The sequence below is a fragment of the Haemorhous mexicanus genome, chromosome 1, assembly GCF_027477595.1.
Source record: "Haemorhous mexicanus isolate bHaeMex1 chromosome 1, bHaeMex1.pri, whole genome shotgun sequence".
Taxonomy (NCBI): Eukaryota; Metazoa; Chordata; class Aves; order Passeriformes; family Fringillidae; genus Haemorhous; species Haemorhous mexicanus.
Window position 1 is genome coordinate 25,114,706 of NC_082341.1, and position 25,438 is coordinate 25,140,143.

The following is a 25,438-nucleotide window of genomic DNA, read 5'->3' on the forward strand; positions in this document are numbered from 1 at the left end:
CAGTTACATTATATTAATTATGTTAAACAGAATTTAGATCTAAATAATTTATTGAACAACATCAATTTTATGCACAAAAACCAGCTTTAAATTTAATCAAGGGAAAAAAGCATGTATTAGGAGATTCTGAAGTTTTCCTTAAAGCAGATGTGAAATTTGGATATACCCAAGCAGGTAGAAATGCCCTTGAAAGTAATCGATCTCCAGCCACAGGGAGAACAGACCTCTGAGAACAAATCTGCTAAGCATTCAAGTGACATATGCCTTTTGCTGTCAAAGGTCATAAGAGCAATCATCAAGATGACCATCTTCATTTATCTAGCTCAATAAACTAGACCAAAGCTTTTCTGTGTGACAGCAATTGTTTGCTTCTTTTTTTTTTTTTTTTTTTTCCCCAGATACACATGAAGGTATTTTTTTCCCCTGGCATATATACTGTGCAGTTTAATTTTACCCATAGCTCAGCTTCCCTTGCCAAATATAGTTGAATGTTAACATATTTAGGTTTCATAATAATGAAATCAAGAATGGCACCTTCAGTCTCCTTTAGTCCACAACTTCCAAATGGCTGAATTTTTGAAAGCAAGAGATCTAAACGTGGGAATTGCAGTTTATACACTCTCTGTTTCCACTGCAATGTCACAAAGAAAATGTAGCTCAGATGTGGACTTATCTTTATCACTCTCTGAAACATAAAATAAATGTTTTAAGTAGCTTAATAAAACTATTTGCACTGGATCTGTTATTTGGCACAATTCATGTGGAATTTCACTTCACATTCCTGTATAAAAATTAATTCTGGGCAGGATTTTGCACTCGATGTTAACCATATCTAATTTTTGTGTTCCATAGCAGAGCTGAGGCTGCCCAAGCAGGTTCGATGCATTTTAACTTTATTATGATTGCTATAGAGTCTCTCGAAATATGCCTAAAATTGCCTTGACAATTTAAACAAAAGCAGATCTGTATGGGATCTGTAATTGTACTGTGCTACATGATTTAAGCTGGCTAATAGTGAGCACATACTGAGCAGCTGGGAAGGAAAAGACTGTGTGCTCAAAAGGAGAAGGGAGAGCAGAAGGGAAGGTTTATAAAGCAAAACGTAGTTCTCTTTTCTTGCAGAAAATTATGCCTCCTATTTACTGATATCATTGTGTTAATATATGCAGACAATGTAACATACATTATATAGTGATTCCTTTAGTCATGCTATAATCCTTCTTCTGTTTTTCTTAGTATTCATTTACGGTTTATATCCCTCTTTATTTTGCATATTTGCATCTCCTCCCCAGTTACAAAAACGTACATTTTTCATTAAATGTTGAACAGCTTTATTTAAGGTACTAAGCAAAATGACTGTCTCCCCTAAAAAGTTAGAATTAAAGGTAATGTCTCAAAACCCCAAATACAGTATTTATTACACTTTTACAAAGAGAGTTTTCCATGTGTTAATATAACTCAAAAAATTAGAATAATATATAATGCTATATAAAAAAAAATCAGTTTACTTTCAACAGATGCCTGTAAGTGAATTAAGATTAAAAAAAGCAAGCAGCTAAACTTGATATGACTTAAAATTATTTATTTAAAATATAAAACCAAGTAAAAGACCATGAAATAAAGCTTCCAGAAATTTCAATGTTATTGCCACTGTAAAAAAAAAATCCAAGTTGTACTTACAGCTTACACATCCTTTTATTAACGAATTCCGAAGGGAAGTTATAGCATTAGGAGAAATCAAACCCAGCATATATGTGTCCATTTTAATTCAATAAGGTTAAGTCAGCTTTGTGGTTTAGATGCTAAGCAGATATTAGCTCTACAGCATCATTACACCATGCCTTTAAACTAAGGATTTTTACTAGCCTCATACTGATGAGGACTATATAGGATTTGCAAGAGTGATGAGAGTCCAAAATGCGCAGCAGAGATCAGAGCTCATGGTGGGTGTCAGGCATTGTGCAAATCTGAAAGCTACATGCATTTTTATGGGTAACAAATACTATAGTCATTAGGAAAATTTCTTACAAACAAAGGAGATGGAAATCTTGTGTTAGTAATTTACATAACAGCCTTCCTTAAGTATAAAGGTTATACTTCTAATTGTATTCTTGGGGGTCTCAAAAAAAAAAAATCTCAACCAACATATCGCTTTCATCTTCACGTAATAAAAAGCTATGAAACAGGCTGTTAACTGAATTAAGTGTCACAAGGTCATGAAATAAAAGATCTATTTTCTTCTTTTCTTCTTTCTTTTTTTTTTAGGAGAGAAAACAGTTTACAAAACAGAAAAAGACTTGTTCAATGAAACAATCAGCTTTAGTTACAAGTGCAAAAGTCAGCCATGTGTACTAATTCACAGTAATTATGATGCAAAGTGAACTCCTTGGAGACTTAAAAGTCAACGCCTGGCAATGGTTGGGCAAACAGCAGAGTGGAGCTACTCAGGTGATACTGACCCCTTCAAAGCCCTTTGTGTTACTGAACAACCCAACCTATCCAAGTATCTGCTTGTCCTCCCTTTCCTAGGTATTATTACTATACCATATTCACAGGGCTGCTATTTAAGACATTACAAACTAGCATGCATCCCAGCACTCAGCTCTTGCATAAGCAATGAATACACTCCAAGGAAACAGAAGCACTGAAGAAGAAAAATTTAAATCTGTGTTTGTAACACAATCCCAGCAGAGAATTAGACGTAGAACGTGGAAAGGTGATAGGGCAGGAGTCTTAGAAAATTAATCTTAGTTGTCTTTCCCTTTTTAGACTTTAACACATCATGCCCTCCTGTCTTCTTGCCTCCCACATAAGCAATTACTACATTGTGAAATGAGGTAAAAATCCAAGACTGACAATTTTCAAGCATTCAACACTGTCCGTGCTGCTTCCACAATGAAATCACAGGTTTCATGACGGCTTAAACAGGGACTAAAAGTTGGACCAATACAATGCTGAAAGCTAGAGGGAAAAGCATGTTTTTGCCATCTCATATTTAACACATATATTTACACCATGACAGAAAAATTCACCCCAAAAAACCTAAGAACCGCTGATAATGAGAGTCTCTGTTGCTAGTCTGAATTGGGTTTAAAATTACAAAAGAACCCAAAGACCACCTGCAGAAGAGACAAGTTGCAACCTATCTACCTGGCACCAAACTATGCCCTTAAGTGGAGCACTACAGTTAAAAGAAAACTCAGGGCATTCTGCCACTGCACGTCTACTGCTACAACTTCATCCAGCATCTCACTGTTAATATAAATTTAGGACAAGCCAACATTGACAGCACATTTAAAATACATCTCAAACCACCTATCTCTTAAAGCATATCCTTAGTTTACAAATGAACTGCTGGCAAAAAGCTTGCTGCAGCATTCTCATGAATGACAGGTCTCTGTAAAGAGTGCTTTTTGTACTGCATTAAAAAATTCACAGCAGTCTGTAAAATAAAAACTGTAGATCAAATGACATTTTAAATGAAAATTTTGCAGAATTCTCTATGGTTGCTATGTTCATGAGACTTTTTATTAGTGTAAGGGGCAAATACTTTTTACTCTGCAAGCGCTTTATTGCATTTTTCTTTCATTTACAGCATGCTTTTTATTTAGGGCTTTAGAGACCCACATTCTTCTCTCCCTCCCCTTCTTTTTTTCTTCTCTGAATGCTCCTAAAGTTACAGAACAAGGGGATCCTACCTGGCAGTCTACAACAGGTCAGTGATCAAACAGAAGGAGCAGTGAGACAGCAGCCAAATCCTGCCCCATCTCCTGAGAATTACAGAAAGCCAGGGCTTCTCAGCCTGCAATGCAACTGAGCCACTGCACCCTGAGGCTCAGATAATCGTAGTTCACTTTCTGCAAGCACACACAGCACAAATCTCTGCACCTACTGAGGTTAAGACGCAAGCATTTTTATTTAAGTTGCTGCTCACTGTAGTTTTCGACACAGGTAGAAGCTGCTTGAAAATGTGACCTCATCTGTCTTATGACAGCAGAAACAAAGATAGATTAAAAACACACCAACATTGCTCTGCCCCAGTGATCAAAGCTGTTTTAAATAAACAGTGCTCTTTATCTGCAAAATGCACTGGTCTTTGAACAACTATTCGTTTTACCTGAAGTATTTACGTTTGCTTGAACAAATCAATACACCAGATACAAGTAAGCTGTAATATGAACAGACAGAACTAGACCAAGTAGTGAACTATTATCATTTACCCAGTAATGCGCCAGTTGTTCATTAAGATACTACTTTGTGCAAGGAAAACACTCTTAAAACCTTAGTGGGTTTTAAATACAGCCTACATTCAGGAATGCATTATGCACTGAGTTAACATTACACAGCCTACGTCTGCTACGAACTCAAAGAAGCATGAGCAGTCTTTGCCATTTCAAAAAGCCAGTATCACTGCAAAAAGTGAAAATTAGTGGGTGCAATAACACATCAGGAAAGAAGTGACGTGGCAGAGTGGGTGCCACAAAGTAGTAACTAATTATTAACTTCTGGAAAGGTTAGCATGAATCCTCTTTAGGCCATAAGCTACAGCCAACATGAATAAAGACACACTCTTGATGAAGGAAACAAACTCTAAGCTGTGAGAATTAGAGAGCGCAGTTAAAAGGCACGATGCACAGAAACATTTACCCTTTCATCAAGAACGGCTGGCCTATCTAGGAAAGAACTGAGATGCTCTAGGAGAGTCTGCTCTTGAACCGGATCTGTGGTTAAACAGAAGCCTTAGTCCACACAATTAATCTTATGAACTGCACTTTCATGAATGTCATATGAAGGAAATTAAAGATACTTACACAGCCACCAGCAAGAATTTCTGCAGCCAGTGGGACAGATCCATCTTTAGTCCTGAACTTATCTCTCACAAAATCATTAACCTTAAAAGACAAACATTTATGAAAGCTGATAAATTAAAAGGTCAGAGAAAACACTCATCAGCTGCAAATTCTGTGCAAATGAAAATGCAAATACATCCACTAAGCTACCAAACTGCAAGATATCAAAGAAATCAAAGTCTTAGATTTTATATCAAATATTCTAAAGCTATGTTCTTCCTTCTAACATGAATTTGCAGTATTATTCAAATACTTATTATTCCAAAAAAATCATCACTAATAATGTAATTTTTAAAATCAGAAAATTATAAAATACATTAATATTTTAGAAGTGTCAAATTAATAAAAAATAAAATTGACACATTAAAATGCCAAATATTATCAGAATGTTCAATACTAAGATTTAACACAATGGCAATGCAATTAGTAGCATTACATGCCTTTTTTTTTAAATGCATTTTTAACATCTAGCTTTGATGAATACTGCCTTATCAGTGAATAAACAATATATTATCATTGGATTATAATAAGAAATTCCTAATTGCCTTACAAACACTTAAGAAATAACAAAATTACAGAAGTAAAATATTTAGAAAAAAACATCACGCAAACAAGTTCCTTTCGTACCAACACTTCACTACATGCTCATATTATCTATCTCCTATTGACTGGAAACATACATACAGTAATCACATGGAGATACAAAAACCAAAGCCCTCCAATAAGTAACAATTCTGCGTTGCTAAGAAGTGAAACCAAAAGCCAATGCTACTTACAAACAAGCAGATGAGCTGAACAAGTTGAATGAGCTTGTTCTACTTTGGAGTGAGTCCAAAAATAAGTTTTAGTAAGATTCTTAAAATTTACATGTACACCTCTGGATGAGACTTGTATGCCACCTGTACTGTTCACAAGTCAGATATTAATAGTTGCTAATTTTAATTTGCTTCATTTTACAATGTGGAGAAATGTGAAAGAAATCCATTTACAAACTTACTGTAAGTTTTATGGCCTTCTCTGGTGCTACTCCTAATAGCTGCGGTAACAGACCTGTAACATGGAAATAGAGAATTCAAGGCATTGAGTAACTTGGCTTAAATAAACAAATCAACAAATGTATGCAGAGACCAGCACCTAGAAACAGGTGATTTTTTTACAGCAATTTTGTGTTATTATACATAATGAGAGTACTTAAAATATTCAGTTTTGAGAACAAACTTTGTGCTACCACTTCAAGTGCTACCACCGTCTATATGCATTTGTTTCTTTTTAATTCATACTAGCTCATTTTATGTTTAAACACTAATATAGATTTGCCAAATATGTTTCAGTACTGTCCTAAGCTGACTTTTATTTTCTGCATGTTCACACAAAAATCAAGACCTTCTCATTAATTTTGTGAGATACACAATGAATCCACTTCAAAAGTCAAAGCCTCAGTACCTTTTCCTAGCAAAAACAATGGCATTAGATGGCAGAACCGAAGGGGATAGGAATCAAAATAATGCAAAACATTCAAACATGTATGACGGCATTCTTGAGCTCTTTGCCCAGCTAAATCATCAGCTCTTAAAACAAAGGAAGTTATGTTGCTTTCTACCCAGATATGGAATTTTCTATTTTATTTTGTTAGAAGTAACGTGTTACAGAACTGCAAGTGTGAATTTCTGACTGTCAGCTTCACTCGTTTGAAGTGACTGGTCGATATTTTGTAAACATTTGAATGTCACAGCCTAAAAATAGGCAAAGCTTACCAACAAAGCCTGAAGTGAGAATAGTGTTGCAAGCATTCATCAGCATAATGAAATTAGGACACCATTCAAATATGTGAGAAAATCACCGCAGCTAGAGCTCCTGGTGCAGAACCCTTTGTTTTAGCAGCTCAGGTAGCACATTTGGGTACTTTCTACAAAGCCTGATATTTTCACCTCTCCATGGTTTTATTTTGTTGGAAAGAAACCCGCAAAACAATTAAGTTTCCACCTCTAAAAGTTAACCCGCTGAAAAGCATTTTCTGAAAGAACTAAATGTCAGAATAACATAGAGAAAAATGCACATGGTCTGATTTAGCATATTCTTCAATCCTGCTACCATCCATCAGCTTTACTAGTTCCTACTGATGATCTTAATAGGAAATTGACATTGAAGAAAAGCATCTCCTGGTAGCAGGAGACCCAATATATATATTCATATACTGATGTCTTTATACAGCTGATGTACATATACATGAAACATTTACCCAAGATAACTGTGCTGCATTGTGATCATATGACTGAATATTCAAATTTAAAAATACAGTAGCACTAAGTTCATATACAGTTGCTCAAAACCAAAAGAGATTCTGCAGAGTAAGTCAAATTTTAGAATCTGAGTTTCTTAAAAAGTGTTACTTGTACGGCTGATGTGAAACCAGACCTCAATGTAAAACCATTAAGCCGTTCAGAATTATGGAATTAAATATTACATTATCTGCAGCACTATGAGGGAAACACAATAATATAAAATGAACAGGATTTTTTAATTACAAAATTATATTTGTAATTGCTATAGGTTTACAACTTGCTATAGGACATGTGTGGCTTTATATAAACATAATGGCAAATAACTTTATGTCTTCAGAGATTAAAAAAATGTTCCATATACTATAAAAGCATATCTTAAGCCAAACCCAGCAAAATTAAGCAGGTCTGATATAGCAGATACAATTCCAAACACAAAGGTCATTAATTTTAAAATCACATATACATATATTATTACATCCAAGCTATATATACCATGACTTTCAAGTCATGTTTTATCGAATAAATCACAGAAAAAACATTCTAAAATATCAAGATATGAAAAGTATAAAAGTAGTCCAGTTGATGATTTGCATAAACGTCCAATCTTAGAACAAACATTAGCAGTACATATCAGATCCATTTTCACTGAACTGATCTAAAGATGGCCTTTTAACCATTTTTCAGTTCCCAAAATCTTGCATTTGTAAAAACACTTGCAAAATCATAAGAAAAAGATGTTTATCTTGGCACAAGTTATTTCTTTTCCATCTGGTTTATTCCTTTTGTACTCAAATCTGAATGGGACTGTTACAACTCAAATCTTTCCATAAAACTTCGAGGTAGAGAAGAGAAAGATTAAATAGAATAGGCAGCAGTTTAAAAAAAACCCAACACCAGAAAAACCCAGCTGAACAACCAAAACCTAGAACATTTTTCTCTTTTCCTGCCTCTACTTCACGCATGATTTTATAGTATAAAAGTGCCTTGTAAGTTTGATTACAGATAATGCTGTAGATATCTACTGCAATATAGCAGACAGTTTTCTATAAAAGGTAGCATGAATTTTAAGACCAGGTTTTATAGCCTTACCAGGTACCAGCTAGGCCTACCGTCTCCAGCCTCTTAGGAAAGCAGAGGGACCCTTCATTTGATCTCATGCCTATCTCAAAGTAGTACCTGTGCATTCTATATGCTATGATCATCAAAATTAAATTTTCTTTTCTTTATTGTTTTGATGAGAGCTCTGAAGCACTGTCGAAAAATTTCTAAACATGATAAAGATGCTAAGTTTTGAAAGAAACAAAGCACATCAAAGGCCCCATACGAAAATGTCATATTTCTGTTGGGGTTATCTTGACACGGTGGGAATTTCTTAGTGTTACTATGCATTAGCAGATCAGCAGTATGACATATACACAGATGGAGAACAGGCTTAGAAATGTCTGACAGTGCCTGAAAAATGCATGCCTTTTATAACATCAGAACATAATATCTTGCACATAGGCAGCCTGCTAGTATAGTACATAGTAAACACATTATTCAGTGCCTTTCTATATCCGAGGCTTTTTAGCAGCAATTACAATGTACCACTTTGTATCTGACACACTGTCATAGTAGGACTCTCAGGGAAGGGGAAGGTGTGTGCAAGACAGAGCACCAAAAGCTGCATTCATTTTGTGACACCCTACAAGTTATTTTCTGAAAGCAGCCTAAATACATTGTGAATACACACACAACAGCTCGTCCAGCCCAGCTGTACTGATAGCACTGAGAAACAAAAATCTTACTGGGCCAAAGTATTTTTTTTGGATGTCTAACAGGGAAGTTTCAGTTTCACACTGTGTAACAGATGTGATTTTCTCTTCATATTAGGAAAAAACAGTGACTGCAGGTTTTGTTGCTCAGTCTAGATAAAATATTTGAAACCATTAGGGCATCTCATAGGAAGGCAGTAATGGAATATTGCCACATTTTTCTATTACAGGATTCACACAATAAACTAGACAATTAATCACCAGTTGCCATTCAAATATAGCTCCCTCAAACTGGAAATGGGTTATTTCCTGAAAATTTTGTGCTTTGACAGAACTTGGGGTACAAGTAGGCTTGTAGTTGAAGTCTATATACATGGTATTCCACTGCACAATTTGGAAGGAAAGCTTCTGCCACAGTCTTTTTGCACCATTAGCATGGGAGTCCATCAGTAATAATGAAGCTGGATGATGAACAAATCATTAAAATCTAAATTAGATGGCATTTGGAGTCACTGCAGGGCTAGAAGCACCATCAACAGAAATAAAACTAACAAACAAGGTCCTGAACAGCTAATGATCACAGATGACAGTGTTTTCAATAGCATTCCCTGTCTTTTCCATCCTCCAGGCAAAGTGGCATTAACAGCATGGCTACTAAACATTTTCCTAAACTACATTTTATCTCTGGTACTTTAATTTCCCATGAAACTCTGATCAAGTATGTGTGAAATGATCTCTACTAGATGCTCTGCTTAGAGTCTGTGAAGCATTCTGTGACTCATCAGGTGGACTTCTGATTAAAATTCTATTATGACATGTAGGTGACCTCATCAGTTGGAAGAGACTTAGACAAATCACAGCTTTCAAAATTTTCTTAAATTTGCATGTATAAAAATACCTGTGAGTTTCTAAATATGCATTTCAGGTATAAATGTAGACACAACAGTAAATTACAGGTATATGAGATGAGCTTGCTTTTCAGCCATGCTGAGAGACAGATGAAAAATTTATCTCAGATATAAAGTCTTTAAAAAATGCTAACTACACAGCATTCATATAATGCATATTATAAAGACTCTACAGAGGTTTATATCATGTTTGTTTTTGTTGGTTTGTTGGGTTTTTTTTAATCCAAGTGTCTTCTCAGTGGAAACATTGATTACACTTAGAACCAAACTGACATCAAACCAAATTTAGTGCTCTCTATATATCCACAAGATGGTGTAATTTATCCTTATCTGAGATGGTGGTTTAAAACCAAGTTTGGAAAAAAAACAGTGGTACAAAAAAGAAAAATCAGTTCACTTTGTTGGATGGAAATATAAGCCTTTTATTAAAAATATCTGAAATGTCTGAGTTCAGAGTGGGACTTATAATTTCTGCTTGCTTTCTTGAAGTGCATCATGACACAGAGACCACTGTTCTAAATGTTTCTAGTACAATTTTTAAAAAGCTTTTGAATCTATTCAGCTAAGGAGAAGTCTCCCAATGATTACTCCCTCCTTCAGTGGGGACACCCACATCGACTAAACCCTGAAGAAATCAGCTGAAGAAAGAATTGCAGTGACCGATGAGCAGTAAAAAGTAATGTACTCTGTAATCTGTCCTACCTAGGGTAGAACTCAAGACTAGAATGAGATGACTCTTGCAAAATGTTTACTGCATTACATTGGGTAATTACACTAATCTATAAAATGCTCCTTTCAAATATTCCTTCATCTCAAGCTTAACTGGAAACTTCCTTCTGCACTTAGCTCCTTAACTTCTTCAACATCTTCTGAGAGAGTGAGCAATAGTCTGAATTTACACAACTGCACAGAAGGAGCTCCAGTTTTTTAAGCAGTTTTCTCTATTTGCCTCTTTAAAAAGAGCTAAGTCAGGGTGCTCTCTAAGGAGAGAATTTGTAAACAGCAGGTGGTATTTGACTACATAATCCAGAAATTACATTATTGGCCTGGTCTTAGAAGTTCAGCTCCACCAAACTGAGATTTCACTATTCAGTACTCCTTGGAAAACTGGAAAGTAGTAAAGATGATGGGGAATGGAAGGACAATGAATACTGATGAAGTTTCCTAGGGTTCCCTAAACCTGGCAATGAAAAAAATCATTCCAAACTCAGGACAAGCAAATGGAGTTAAGAACATGCATTTATGACATTTCTGAGTTTTTATCTGGTTTTGGTTTTTTTCCCCAGGTGAAAAAAATCACTCTCCTTCAGAATTTCAATAAGACAGAAGGAGGCAATAGTAGAATTCTGTATATTTATTCTTTCAGGATGCTAGACAAAAAATGTGCAAGGAACGCATTTGGTTCTTTAGGTAATAACTGTGACTTTTGAAAGATTCTGATCGCTATAAATCCTTACAAAATAGAGATCATGTCAGTACTCTTTATTAAATTATTATGTCTACTCCAAAAATGGCCTCAAACTCAGTCAGTAATAAGAGAGCCTTCCCATCTCCAATTGTGCTGAAATAATTACAGAGTCTGTATTTTGCAGAGGAGCTACTCAGCCACTCATGTCATATGTTATAGTGTGCACACCTATCACACCACCTAGTTTTAATGTTGTTTCCCACTTGTTTATGAACTGTTACTTTTTTTTAAGGTGCGCACAGCCTTGCCAGTTCATAACAATATGTTGCTAAAATCCTCTGTTCTTCATTCCTTACTCAACTGCCTTTAACAATTAATTTCTTTCATTACAATATTCTTATTTCACAAGTGAAAAGAAGTTTCTAAGCAAGCTAACTAAAAATTAGTTGGTAATGCAAGTTTCAAATTCTCCCCTATGAATATGGCAGAGGGGCATAAAAGTTTTCAATAATCGTGACACCAGAAATATAATTTACTTTAACTCTGTGACAGAGAAGAAGTGGAATCTCATGCTGAGGTTCCTGATTCTTTATGACTCCTCCTGAATTACCTGAACTGACACCACTGATGCCACAACTGGGACAAGGACAGAACAACAAAAAAAAAAAGCCACCATTTAACTTCAGGTACTTATCTAACATATCCAAAGTGAGTAAGATTTACATCCTGAACAGGGTCAATGGATTTTGGAGCTTTCTCCACTGACTGTAAAGGCAGGTTGGAATGAGTACCTTTGTAACTTAAGTGTATTGGGTACGTATATAAAGCTAAGTGGGTTGAAACCCAATGAATCACTTTGGCTGACTCCACAGTGACAACCTAAGAAAAGGCATACATAAAACTTGACAAAGATTACTATTTCCAATGATTACTGAAGCAAATGCAACTGGTTCCCAAAGACCTTTTTGTCTCAAAAAAACCACAACAAAAAGTACTGCAAAGAACAAAAACACACAGATGATCTACCTTCTTACCAAACAGGACAAAACACTCTGGGCACTAAGCACTGCTAAGGAAATGAGAACTTTACTAACAATATTTTTTTGCTGTAGGAAATTGCTAATGTTCCCCTATGGCAGATGAGGAGAGAAAGGACAGACAGGTCCCACAGCAATGTTCTCATTACAGTGAAGTTTTAATTATCGAGAAGTTTGCAAATCCTTCCCCTGTAACAAAGAAGCAAAACTGAAGTCTGAACTAAAAAGACTTAAAAATCCAGTCACACAAAACTCTTAATAGTATCTTATCATTAGTATATAACACCTTTTAAACTTACCTCGATAAAGCCCAAAGAAACCTTCGTAACGCAGCACTTTCTTGAAGCAATCAAAGCTGTTTTTATACATAAGTTCTCCCACAAAAGAGCCTGTAGAACGCTGGTTTTGCATGCGAGTTTTCACTAAATCAATTGGGTAGACTGCAGTGGCTCCAACAGCTGCAAATAAAATTCAAGATATAAGAAAACATGATTTTGCATTTGCTCTGTTTGACTGCAACTGTCATCTTTCACATTTACATCTAACATAACAGTGATATCTTTCTTCTTCATGATATATACTGGATACATTAAACTACCTCCCACAGTTTTAACCAAATACACTTTCATTATTAATTTTATTTTCCTGAATTTTTGGGGGGGACAAATTAGATAGCAACACCACCTGGAAACTGCAACAATTCATAAATTCCAAAAATCTTGTAGACCAGATGATCCTTCCTTTCCCCTTCAATCTTACAGTCATCCCACCCCTTAGACACAGCTCCAAGGGAAAGTCTGAGAAGCCTTCCACACTTAAATGAGAGGTAGAATGAGAAGAAGGGCAAAAGAAAAGAAGAAAAAACCCAAACAGTGAAGATGAATATTCTTTTTCTCAGCCATGACTAACCTCCAGCAACTGAACCAAGGGCAAACCTGTACGCTGATTCTGCAATCTGGATGAGAACAGGTCGAGACACATCACCTGAAGCTTTCTGTCAAGGCAGGATTTAAAACAAAAAGAAAGACAAGAAAAATAATCAAAACACCTCATTTCCCAAGAGAACATTTCGTGATCAGACAGATACAAGTATATGGATACCTGGAAAAAATTCCACAATACACTAGAGATTTTGTTCTCAATTATTACTTCTTTTCCACTGATTTCTAAGTGTCATATAAGGCAGCCTCTTCAGATTGGAATAGGAAAGAAAATAGATTCTACAATAAAATTACATAACTTTAAAATCAATGGTCTAAATGTGGTCTAAATGAAGGCTTACTTATTGCCTCTTCAGTCACTAATCTTCTACAGCTAAAAGCATCGCCAGCTTGGAATTTCTTTCTACTGTTGCCAAAACCAGGTACACCTATGACTTCCCAGGCTACCAAAACAAGCATGCTAGCATTCACACAGATTAGCTGAAGGAAAATAAGGTTCCATAAAGCACCCCCATTACTTCATTTTGTTCACAGTCTATGAGTGCAAGATTCAACCCAATGAAAAATAAATTTCAGGAGTGTTTCAGATTTGAAATTGCTATCTAATGAAAGAAAATAATAAAGAAAACGAAAGTTCTGCAGGGGCATTAAATCTTTCATACTTACTAGCACTTTTTGCAATATGTTCTTTTTAGGATACTACAAGTAAAGCAACAAAATAAAAAATATGTATACATTTTCCTCTGTTTACGCTTTAGTTAATTCCAATATAGGTGGAGATGACCAGAAATAAATTAAAGATATCAATGTAGCTGAGAATCTTTTCAATCTCAGCATCAAGCAGCTGACATTAGAAAGGAATTGGGTGGAAAAAAAAATGAAGAGGTGGGATGCATACACAGAAGAAGTAGAAAGATTTAAGGATAATTGTTCATTGTCCTCGCCTCTTAGAACAATGTAAATCATGGCAGCAGAGACAGTGGCCCCAGAGCAAAAGGGAAGAAGCTGCTACTTTCATCACACATTTTTCTCTACCTTTTACTGCCACCTATTGTAACTTAGGTTACTTGATATTCAGCCCAATGCAAATGCTTTTAACTCCTTTAGGAGTCTTCTAGGAATAGATGGTGAGCTTTTGGGAGCCAGCTCACTTGGATTCAGCCCAGCATCATCACCATTTAGTCAGTGCTTGAACAAACAGAAAACCACCACCCCAGATACTGTCTTGGAGTGGTGGTGGGGGTGCTCACATGAAGGGGAGGCAGGAGAAGAAAAAAGAGAAGAAAAAGAGACGCATGTGTACACACACACACACAGAGGCCTGGCTTATGGCCTGGTAGTCCTAAAAATGTAGCCTGGATCAACTCATTGTGGTCAAACTGGCGTCTCTGCATAGACCCAAAGCAGAAAAAAAGAAAACCAACAAAAAACCCTTAGTCTCACAAGACACAAAGTTAAGACTGCCTTAAAATAGAGACAAACAGGAGGGCTAGTTTAAAATCTATCTGTATAGAAACTTGTGTAAATGAAAATACAAAATACGATAAGATAATACGAAAACTAAAAGATCAACAGGTTTGACATTTAAAGAACACTCCTATTTCCTTTTGCCTCAAAATCAAAAAAAAGTCCATTTGTGGTTATACCACTGAAAGTAAATATCCTTTAGGTTTTGGACATACTTTTACTGAAACTGTGATGTTAGTCTATACATAAGCTCTCCTATTTTGATATTCAACAGAGCATAAAGCAAAGCAGAGAACACTGCAAAGCCAGGAACATGCATATGTGTTCAGAATAAGGGCTGCCATTTCATAGGCTAGATGCTGAATTTTAATTTTTTTCTCTTTTCCTCATTAAAAGAACACACAGCAACAGAACCACAAAACATAAACACCTTAATTAGGCATGTATCTAATATTTACTGACTGGCTAGATGAAACTGCAATACATACTATCTTTCCAAAGTAAATTACATTTGACCTGTTAAAATGGAATCCAAGAGGAAGGGGCACAAAGAAGACATGGAGAGAACATGACACCGGTTAAAAAATAAATTCTAACAAAATGTCACTCCTCACAGTTACTACAGAACTCAAGAGAAAAGCAACTTAGGTGACAACAACAGGAAGAGGTTGGCTGTCTATTTAACTGGCACTGGAAACAAATAACAGCATCATGCTGGCTTCTGTTCTCACCTGCCTCTGAGCCTCAGCCAGGTTGTAGGGCAACGTCCCTTCCTCCAGAGGAGCAATTCTCTCAATATCAGCTAACGTCATGCGTCTGAGGAAATTAATTCACATTAGTGTTTACTTAGAGGGTGGTTTCCTGATCACTAAAAGTTACCTGCACATGGGCCTCTACACCCTCCTGTTCTCCAACACCACCTCCCACTCCTTCCAAGAAGAGAAAGAAGAGAAGAGAAGAGAAGAGAAGAGAAGAGAAGAGAAGAGAAGAGAAGAGAAGAGAAGAGAAGAGAAGAGAAGAGAAGAGAAGAGAAGAGAAGAGAAGAGAAGAGAAGAGAAGAGAAGAGAAGAGAAGAGAAGAGAAGAGAAGAGAAGAGAAGAGAAGAGAAGAGAAGAGAAGAGAAGAGAAGAGAAGAGAAGAGAAGAGAAGAGAAAGGAGGATAGACAATTCTCCACTTACCCCCGTGGCTCATAAAGATCTGCTAACTGAAACAAGATGTCAACTTCCATGGGTGTAACCTGACCAAATTTCTGGGCTGCCAGAACAAACTCCTCTGCAACAAAATAAAAATACAGAAAATTAAATGAAATCAAATCAGGAGAAATAATCCAGAGCACTCCAAAGTTGCATTATATTGTAGTATAAAGTAGAAGACTCTGGTTGGGGAGGGTGAAAGGGGAGTAAGTTACCCAACATAGAAGTTTTCCTGTCACTACTTAAATGTGTGCTTTAAATGGTCTGTCCTTCATGCAAGTACAACTCTCTGGTCTTAAAGCTTAGTACTACCAGCAGGATTTAGGATATTTGACATACGGTATCAATCAGCTGCAGGTCAGAGGGAAAAATATAAAATAAAAAGCAAACAAAGAAAAACCCCCAAAACAGGAGTCAAGAGATGTGGAACTTTTCATGCATAGTCCCAGGAGGCCACATTAATGAAACTCTGGTGTTGCACAGGGAATTCTCTATAAAAGTGGTTAGATATAGCAGATAACATCTTGTTCCAAGCTTGTAGATCAGCTTACTGTGCCGCCAATACAAGTTTATGGAATTCTTCAACTACCCTTGAAGGTCACTTTAATAGGCTGCCAATTTGGCAGGAGTCCTAGGAAGTTTTTTAAACTTTTAAATATCTTTACATACTTTCCTCACCCTGCCCCCACCACCAGTTTACTAGGACCTTTTTCTGATTGAAACAAAATGAAAAAGCTGGAGGGTGCACTCTGACAGGACTGTACAAAACAGAGTGGCAAACCAAGGAATGGTAACGAGGTAGGCTTTCCCCCCTGCCCCCACTGATTTAAAAGCATACAGATGAGGTCTTTCCCTCCATTCAAATACCCAAGGAAACTTCCAGACTGCAACTATTTCTACCAACCTTTAGTGACTTCCACATCTTTTCTATTTCCAGCCAGAGTACTGTAGATCTTTCTAATGAGCTCCATGTTGTTAAGGAGAGAATTAAATCCATTAAAATAGGAAAAGCTGACCTGATGGGAAGTGGTACCTCCAGCAGCCTAGAGACAGTAAAAGAGGAAAAGAGAACAGAGATTGTTACAAGACTAAAAAAACTTTGAAATAAAAGTTTTCAAACAGTGTTCTTTTACAAGAGTGACAGCAGCACAGGCCTGCTTTTTCAAAAAACCTTCAAAATAAAGAACTTTAAACTATGAAAGATTCTTATGTTACTGAAACTAATCATGACCAGAATATAAAACTCTCCCCACCCTACAAACCTAAACAAATACATATGCAGGATTATAGCAACATAACCAGTAGTAATTTACAAAGTTCAAGTTTCAGTCCTGCTTCAGTTGGAAATGTTTCATAAGTTGGCTTATTTCTAGTAATGAGGAAATCTACTTCTACATGTAAAGCATATTACTATATAGAAAATTTCAACAAAACCAAAACATATTCTGAAAAAGGTCAATTGAAACCTTTAAATTCACAGGCATTTCAAGTCATGGAAAACCAGCAGTAAGCTCTCAGGCTTATATCAGGCAGTCAAACATAATGGGAACAATAAGGTTCGAACAGTTACTCATTTTCAAATGAGAACTGAGACTAAACCTTTGTCTTAAAGTGGTGATGGGTCTGCACACAGAAAAAATATTGGATCAATTCACTATTTAAATTAGAAGATCAGTGAAAAAAATCAGTCTGAAAAAAATACACATAAGCTTGCCAAATTTTAACTGACCTTGAGGGATAATCAAAAATCATACCTGATGTTTTATGACAGAGCATATGACACAGGAAGGCTGGTAACAAGATTGTGAGGGAGCCATGGAAGAAAGTACCAGGTCTCACTGTCAGTTCCTAAATCTTCTGGCTATGCTTTTTGCTGAATGCATCTTCTAATATTGGTCAGAGTCTGCACTACTCATCACTTCAAATTGCAAGCGAAGTGATGAAATCTCTTCCTTGCAAGTCAAAGCAGAAAGGACCTTTAAGCAGATCTTCAAACCTGAATATGACCAAGCTTTGGATTACTTGGAATGTGCTTCTACAAGTTCCCAAAATTATAAACTGTGGTCAAAACCAAATGTACCTCTTTTCTTTGTGCACTCTAAACTGAGACAAAATATACAGTCAAGTGGAACAACTATCGGGCATTCACTATCAGTGAATGTCCTTGGCTGATGTTCCACCTCATACATTGTCCCAGGTACTTGGAAAACACACTCAGGAGCTTAGAATTTACATTACAAAGCAAGTTCTTTGAGAATGATATCCTAAGTGGGATGTAATGGCATTCAAAAATATTTGACACAGTCTACTATGATGGAATGGCTGGAAAAAGGCAAACTCAACATTTGTAGGCCATTACTAAGGTCCATCTCCATACTTTGTCTTTTGTCTCTGGAAACCAAGACCATCGAGGATACATATTCAGCAATCAGGGTTGATTTTCATATGTGTAGATAATAACTGCTAGACTTCAAAACACGCATCCTCAGGCTGGATTACGTGTTGTATAGTAGTCAAGGTACATAAGAAAAGGAATTCCACATCTGTATCCCAGGTCTGCCAGCTGGGATACCAGAACTACTCACAGCTACTAGACATTCTTCTACAAATGGTGTCAGCATGTGTGGCCGGATAGTGACCATAATGTCCCTGAAGTCCATAGCTGTGACTCTTCCAGACTGAGCATTGTCTCTCTGTACAAAGGCTTGTTTTGCATGCTCTAATTGTATCTCCTGAAAATATATGGGGGAAAAAAAAAGCAGTTAGGTTCTAAATAATCACCTTAACAGTTACATTTCATATAAGTAATGCAATCCTACATGACTCTCATACCTAACACAACACAACTACATGTAACCAAATTTTAATTGGCTGTTATATGTATGTTTTATGTAAATTTCAGCCTTTTCTATTCAGCCTTTCCTATGGTCTCTATCACTGACCTCAGCACCTAGGACAACATCATGATTTCTTTGCTGTCTGGACATTATGTCATGCAATTCCTTTAACTGAGAAATAGGGAACACATACCAGCACACCAGTGCAAGTAATCTCCCACTCATGAACATTAAAGTTTTCCATGATGTGCATTACCCAGTTTATTGCATGTGTCACAGCAGGTCAAAATACTTTCTGTAAAAGCACTCACTACTCCCTGAACAAGGACAATGAAATCATCAGAGATTTCCATGTAGACACCTACTAATCTGGAAAGGATTCCCTCAAAAAGCATCCTCACTTAAAACATAAAGTTATTTGTCTGCAAAAGACACCAGCAGTTTAATTTAGAACTCCTTGTCTCATGACTGATTAAAGATCAGTTCTCATTATTTCAGTAGTAGTAACAGGCATAAATATTATCTGATACAACCACTTGATAATCTCATTTTGTGATTCAAATGTACTTCTGAAAGAAAAGGAAAAAAGTATATCATTTCTCAAAGTTATATCTTCCCCTAATATGGCCTTCACCCTTTCTTCTTAAATTACTGTTAGACTACTTAATTTTGTCATTTAAAAGGAACAATCCTGCACAGATAGTAACTGGATATCACTTATGAATTTTTGTTCAGTTCTAAAGGTTTGTAAAAAAACCCCAAAAAACTCCAGTGATGTAATTAGACTTCCCAACCTGTATTTTTCAGCTAAGTGGAGAAACACAAATCATTGTCATGTATTCCCTTTCAGTTTCAAGGATTATAAAAACTTCTTCACTGGAAAAAACAGTTCTTATTCGGAATATATATTCATAGTCAGTTATTAAGAAAATGGAGTCAGAGCAAAACTGATTAGTCAGCAATACTGAGCAAGTCTTGCAGTGGACCATGACTCTATCCAACTATTTCCATTATCTTTGCAAACATGTGCCTTAAAATGCATATTAATAAAGGACTCGAGCTAGTCAAGAATCACCATCATGAAGTATCCACAGTAAATATGATCTCCTACAAGTTGATATTTGTCTCACAGCAGCACTCAAGGAAATAAAGAGTGAAAGGTGAAAGGCAAATTCAGATGGAGTAGAATCAGACCTGGCAGAGGCCTGCAGATGCCATCCTTCCCTCCTTCTATTCACTCAGTTCACACTGCCACTCAAACCATGCTTATCTTTTTATTTCAGCCTTCTGACTTTGCCAATTTTGGTCTTAGTTACTAATTACAGCACTGCAGCCTGTATGATGAAAACCTCCTAATAGATAAGGCAGAAGGGGGAAAGGAGTGGGGGGAAAAGACTGCTCAATGTTTCACTCCAGAATTAATCAGAAATTTCTTCTTCTGATGGGAAACGCTTGTGGGGGTTATAATTTGAATTGGTACAATTTCAGTTCACCCACATTTTCTTTGCATTACAGACCCCTATGCTGCAGTATAACAATTCAGCAATAATACTCACTCTGGCCGGATGCAACCATGCAAGTTCTTACTGCACTCCAATTGAGACTACAATTTCCACAGAAATTTGGAAGGAAGCAATTTTGGAAGATTTATGGTGAGATGAGCACAAAAACATAAAAAGACTTCATCAGTTTTGAGGCAGACAACTACTTGGAGGCAGAGAGCTCTGTAGAGGAGTTAAGTATAATAAAGCCTGTATCCTAAACACTCATCACCAAGCAGGTAGAAACAAACAAAAATGTTTGTCATTAAATGGAAGCACCACCATAGAAAAAAATCAATTGCATTTAGCAGAAGGATTACATGGGAAACAGTGCATGTTGCTTTCTTCTCCTTCCCTCATTCAATTTGTTTTAACCACTGAAACTGTTGGCAGAGTTTCATTGGCAGAGTGCAGCACTAAAATGCAGTATTTTTAAAAACCTGGACATCACTTGCAGAAGTCCAGTCTGTTCCTGTCCCTGTACACCCATCAGTGAGTCTGGAGGTATTGCACCATTGGTGTGACCTGAGCTGACAATGATGTCTTAGCCACAGAACAAAGCAGGGCCCATGCTCCAAAGAGGTGCATCAAGTGTGTGTTTCTGTCACCCAGCTGACTGCAAAAAGGCTGCTGGTACTACAGTTGAAAACAAGCCAAAGCACCCCATCCTCTCCTTGCTAATGTGAGTTTCCAATTTTCTTGGTAAACTGGAACCCACTGGAGAGAATTATCCCACTTGTTTAAACACATTGTCAAGGTCTGGGTGCTGCCATTTAACCATCTTCTTGTCAGCCAGAAAAGAGTCATTTAGCTGTAGACAGACAGCAAGACAAAACTGTGAACAGGATGATGTCAGTCTTCTGATACTCCTTATTCACACCTCCTCCCTAGTTCAGAAACTAAGTTCCAGTTCAAAATGGTTTACATATACTGCACATAGATAAAGAAGACTGACCTCAGGAAGCTAGAGACTTTTTAGGCTATGGTTATTTTGAGCAGTGCTACACATTTTCCAGTTACACCAAGAAGAAAGAAGCACAGGGATCTTTAGCCACATGACATTTCCAAACCATGACCATGGATGGCAGCAGTATGGCACACAAGAACTTGCGGACAATCACATGATAACAAACAATCTCTGCTGTCACAAACAAACCAGACATTTCTAATCACTGCACAGTGCATATCAATGCAATAAACTCCTTGAAGTGTTTACCTCAAAAGACTATCCATTCCCTCAGCCTCCATGCCTGAAAGCTGAGACAACTCACAGCATAACTATGTTTCAAAATGAGCTCACTAACTACTGGCAATTTATCAGGAAATTCTTTATCAGATGTTTTTAACATATGTTGTGTATATGCAGCTAATACAAAAAAAATCACCTTAAAAATAAACTGAAAAACAAAAAAGCAAAGCTGTAGTCTTCAGAGATGCTATCTGACTTGCAATAATTTTATTATTTTATTTATATTTATAAAATTTATTTCTGTCCCATATTATTTTACCTAGACAGACTCAGGTTTAAAGAATTACAATCCTCATTACTTTGCAATACAAATTACACATCCTAAAGAACCTTCTCTAATTAGGCTTTCTGTAAACTTAGATATACATCGAAAACAAGCATCTTCCTTGAGGCTGGAAGTCCAGAATTCCCCCAGGTAGCATAAGACTTTGTGAAAAATTAATTCATACATCATGGCAGGCATGCTGGCACCAGAATTCTAATGAAATTATTTCCTATCTAGAGATTTTACCTCAGCTTTCACTTACAGCTCATTAAAAGCTTCTTTACCTTCCACTTAGATAGAAATTTATGTTTGCATTCCATCCCAATGGATCTACAAGTCATCAGATGCAACACTATCTTTGCCACTGGAGTAGATCTCAAAGTTCAATTATAGAGAGTACTACTTCAAGTAATATTCTGGGTGTAAATAAATTCCCAGACAATGCAGAAATGATTTTACCAGGCCCACATATAAGCATATGTTAAAATTCATTGTGTGGAATAGATTTTACATGCTGAGAAAGGGGCTGATGCTGCTCTTCATAAGGCAGACTTGCCACTTAAGTGATGATGGAACTTGACCATATCCAAACAGATACATATGATGGCTATATAGTATAGATAGATGAGCTTATTTTAAGCTAGCAAATGAGCAGGGTAAAACAACACACCTTGAGCTCTAGGTTGATGCAAATAGATTGTTAACTGCATTAGAGCCAAGGAGTTTGGAGGCTATACTTCCAGGCATCTCTCTTATTGCAGACAGAAGAAGTGCTGGAAGAATATAAATATTCAGAATCCCATATAAAGACTTCATATTTAAAGCCACAAGAGATCCATCTTGTGCATGGATAAAACATACTAATGTTGCTTTCCAGCTACCTTGAGCTTTGCCAGAAGTGATGATTAGTCCAAATGCTTCAACAGATAATGATCATGGAAGAAGTTTATGTGACATAATAAGACCCAATGTAAAGGAATGAATCTAGATACATTATTCCATTAAAAGTTGCAAATTGCATTGTACTTACAAAGCAGTACCTGAAGCGCCTTACAGAACCATCTGGTCCATGTTAAGTGCAATGTAAAGTGCATTCACACATCAGGAATGCAGAAAGGTAATTTGGCATTCACTGTGGTCTCCTGCTGTCTAAGGTCCAAGGTCTAGACACCAGACTAAAAAGACTGACTCATGCACAGGCAGAATGTCAAAAGGAAAAGCTGAGTACCAAAGGTTACAAAGCTTAAAGGAAGATCTCCACGCCTGTGAACAGAAACTCTCCACTTTGTGCCGAGAGCTATTTCTGTGCCCAAACTTCAGTATCTGTAATACAATGCTGCAAGGCAAGAATCAGCAGGGAGACTTGTGATTCAAGGATTTACAGTTCTAGAAAGTGGGCAAACAGATGTGCCCAGTTACTGTGACAGACTGAGCATCCTAGTAGATCCTACTGGTAATAGGCAGCTTCAGCAGTCTTAGGACAATTAATTTATTTGAAAATCCTTGCTGCCTGCACCAATGTCACCAATGTTGAGAGCATCTTTATTAGCAGCATTAGCAGCATTAGAACTTTTCCTGAGTGCATCTCACCTCTCTGGAGACACCCAGAACTGTCATCCTTGTTCTCCTGGTTTATGCTCTGACCTATATGGATCATCACCAAAAGGGCTGGCTGGTTCATTAGGACCACTGACACCTTCCATCACAACCAATTATCCCCACAGTATCATTCCATCCAAGAAAAGTCCTTTCAAGTAAGAGAAACATCCCTCCACAAGATGAGAAAGCCAAATAGTTGGGACTAATCCCCAAAATTAGAAAACTCCTCCCTCAGTGCTTGCTTTTCCTAATTAAAGTTTAAAACATAAAAGAACCCAAAGAAAGAACCCAAATATTCCAAATTCCCAGCCTTACCATTACAAGCTCTTTTAGGTCTGTGACTTTAAACTCTCTTAACCTCTCTCAACAACCCTTGCACACACATCCTTTTGTGGTTTTTTTTAATAGTTAGCAAGTGTCATATTTTTATTCTGAGTTTTTCTACAGGTTTTCCTCATATCTCTAAAAAAATAGATGAGGCAAACAGGACTGGTACTTTTTTAAAACTGTGACTTTAAATCACCAAAATCAGGATACATTTCCGAGGCTTATTCTGTAGTTGGAAGGAGATACCAGAACACATTGCTCGAGGCATTTTTTCCTAATCAAGTAGCACATTTGCTTTTTCATTCAAAAGAGGTTCTGATTCTTATTTCTGTCACAAAACTGGTTTATGTCTTAGCTACTTAGGAGTTACAATAGTCAATACAAAGCCTAAGGGAATATGATTTAATCATGTGATACCTGACGTCCTCTTCATACAAAGTTAATTAGGCTCTGTTCTACAAAGTCAATTTGAAACATTTGTCTCAATAGCATTATCTTAATTATTCCTCATCAAAATGATACCACCTCCTACTGTGAACTAACATACTTGTGTAAACAAGAAAAAAAGAAACCTGGCAGTCTTGAAGCAGGTTCCCATTTTAAAATTCTCTAGTGTAAATACTAATACAGGCATTAAGTATTCAGGAGGAATACAAATAAGAAACTCACGTGTTTCACCTCTTTTCCTACTGAAGACTATTTTTAACAGTACTGCTGAAATACAAATAATCGGGGGTTTTTTTTATTAGCATAATATTTTACTTCTTGTAACAAAGTACCCAAAAGTACAAATAGCCAAGAATTCCTTGCAAAAAGTAGTATTTTATTCTTTATATGCTGCAAGCAAATTTTCCCTCTCTAAGATAAGCTTGATTCAAAAAAGATCAAAAGTAAAGTGGATGGAAATGGCTTTTAACAAATATTACTGGATATCAGCTCTGAATTAAATATATGTTTGGCAAACATGCTGTTTACACACAGAAGTACTTCTTAATATGAGTCTGGCAAATTGAGTCCAAAATGTTCAACACTGTTATTTAACAGTGTTGAACATTTGACTTTGACTTCTAGATTTAAAAAAACAGGAGATTTTCACTCATTGAAGTCTATGTTTTTAATTTCATGTCTATGTCTACACAACAGTGTAGAAAAAAATCACCTTCTGCATACAGGTGCAAAAACAAAGGAAAAAAAAAAAACAGCCTGAATCAGAAGTTTTACCAATAGCATATCCTATTTATCAACGTCCAGCACTCTGATTGTAAGAGCCTACACTTGGTAGTTATTTCAGCTTTGCTGCCAGCATGGTACTTAGCAAGTGTGCAAATACTTTGACTCTTGCTTCCTTCCTATTACTCTTGACAAGCCTACCAGTAAAACCTGTATTAGACCTACCAGTAAAAACTGAGTGAACTCTGGGTAGGTGAGGTGTCTTTTTCTATCCTTTCCAAAATGCAGCTGTACGAACTCTGAATTCCAGTTAAAAGGAATGTGCTGATGGATCGTGGTCTGGCCAAAAACTTGTTTAGCATCCTCTGGGAAGAAAAGAAAAGCGCTCATTTAGTAATAAAATAAAATAACAGTAGAGACAAACATATAAACAAATACGATATTTTATAACAGGAAAGCAATACTGTTCATATTAACACATTGTAAAGCAAACCTAATGTTTTTTGTTTACCTAAATCATCACCGTCACAAATAGTTCCTGAATAATATTTGTATTTGTGAAGTTTTCTATGCACAACATTTCTTCAAAAGGAGCTCAGATATTTCAAG

At 36.5% G+C, this 25,438-nt stretch overlaps 1 protein-coding gene across 1 annotated transcript in view; it reads right to left on the reverse strand.

The window, feature by feature from the left end:
- The window catches only part of SLC25A13 (solute carrier family 25 member 13), a 99,336-nt gene that overhangs the window by 24,113 nt on the left and 49,785 nt on the right, over positions 1-25,438 (reverse strand). The window contains exons 5-13 of the mRNA XM_059843456.1: positions 25,055-25,194; positions 18,427-18,573; positions 16,746-16,884; positions 15,827-15,920; positions 15,379-15,463; positions 13,149-13,233; positions 12,539-12,697; positions 5,848-5,900; positions 4,812-4,892 (exon numbers count right to left, since the gene is read on the reverse strand). Coding sequence (XP_059699439.1) covers positions 4,812-4,892; positions 5,848-5,900; positions 12,539-12,697; positions 13,149-13,233; positions 15,379-15,463; positions 15,827-15,920; positions 16,746-16,884; positions 18,427-18,573; positions 25,055-25,194 — 983 coding nt within the window. The remainder of the gene's footprint in view (positions 1-4,811; positions 4,893-5,847; positions 5,901-12,538; positions 12,698-13,148; positions 13,234-15,378; positions 15,464-15,826; positions 15,921-16,745; positions 16,885-18,426; positions 18,574-25,054; positions 25,195-25,438) is intronic.